Genomic DNA, 885 nt, shown 5'->3' on the forward strand with positions numbered 1-885 from the left:
TTCATTGACTGAGATCCGGATATAGAGCTGTAACCATATACATGCACATATCATTTCCTTCTTTCTTTCTCTGGTTTTAAGAAGAAAACAAAGTTATTTATTGTTTATCCCGACCTTCCAACAGCTCCACGACGCCGGGTACCGAGGTGTTTCGTCGGTCGAGTCGGCTGCCTTGGGAGGCGCTGCCCACATGATCAACTTTAAGGTAACTGGACTCTGCTTTTAGTGACTCGCTGCTCGTGCTTGGTTAATGGTAGGGGGAAAAATAATTGAAAATCGATTACTTGAGTGGTTATTATACATTTTTTCTTGTTAATCACAGGGGAGAAAAAGTTATTGACGATCGATTGTTTTGGTTATTTTGAATGGTTTCCAATGGTGGGATGTGTGTAGCGGTAATGCTGATAGTTGTAAGATAGGATGCAGAATATGGTATTGATGTGTGCTATAGAAAAGGCGTTAGACATCATCTGCCAAATCATGATGAATGAAAAGAATAATTTTCAGGCAGAAAACTAAACAAACCTAAATAAAAGTATTATAAAGGAAAAAAAATATATAGTAAAAAAATAAAAAATCGCATCAAAAACCTTGCAAAAATATGCTAAAGAACACCATATTGTTGCAAAGACAACACCGCACAGACATTACCATCAAAAAAGAAAAAAAACAATATAATCGAGAGCATTTACAACGCGTTATTGTCCCGCAGGCCTCGGACACGGTCGCAGGAAGCTCCATGTTGAGGAAGTTCTACCAGCTGAAGGGCGTGGCAGGGTTCTCCACGCCCTCCAGCGAACACTCCACCGTCACCACCTGGGGGAGGGAGGGGGAGGCCCAGGCTCATCGCCACATGCTCGAGGTGTATGAAGAGGGTACGCGCGG

At 42.4% G+C, this 885-nt stretch overlaps 1 protein-coding gene across 1 annotated transcript in view; it reads left to right on the top strand.

Moving 5' to 3' along the window:
* LOC119591793 (nicotinamide phosphoribosyltransferase-like) overlaps positions 1-885 on the top strand; it is a 19,567-nt gene that overhangs the window by 5,736 nt on the left and 12,946 nt on the right. Inside the window, exons 6-7 of the mRNA XM_037940537.1 lie at positions 125-205; positions 713-881. Of these exons, the coding sequence (XP_037796465.1) occupies positions 125-205; positions 713-881 (250 nt within the window). The remainder of the gene's footprint in view (positions 1-124; positions 206-712; positions 882-885) is intronic.

This window comes from Penaeus monodon, chromosome 29 (assembly GCF_015228065.2).
Source record: "Penaeus monodon isolate SGIC_2016 chromosome 29, NSTDA_Pmon_1, whole genome shotgun sequence".
Classification (NCBI taxonomy): domain Eukaryota; kingdom Metazoa; phylum Arthropoda; class Malacostraca; order Decapoda; family Penaeidae; genus Penaeus; species Penaeus monodon.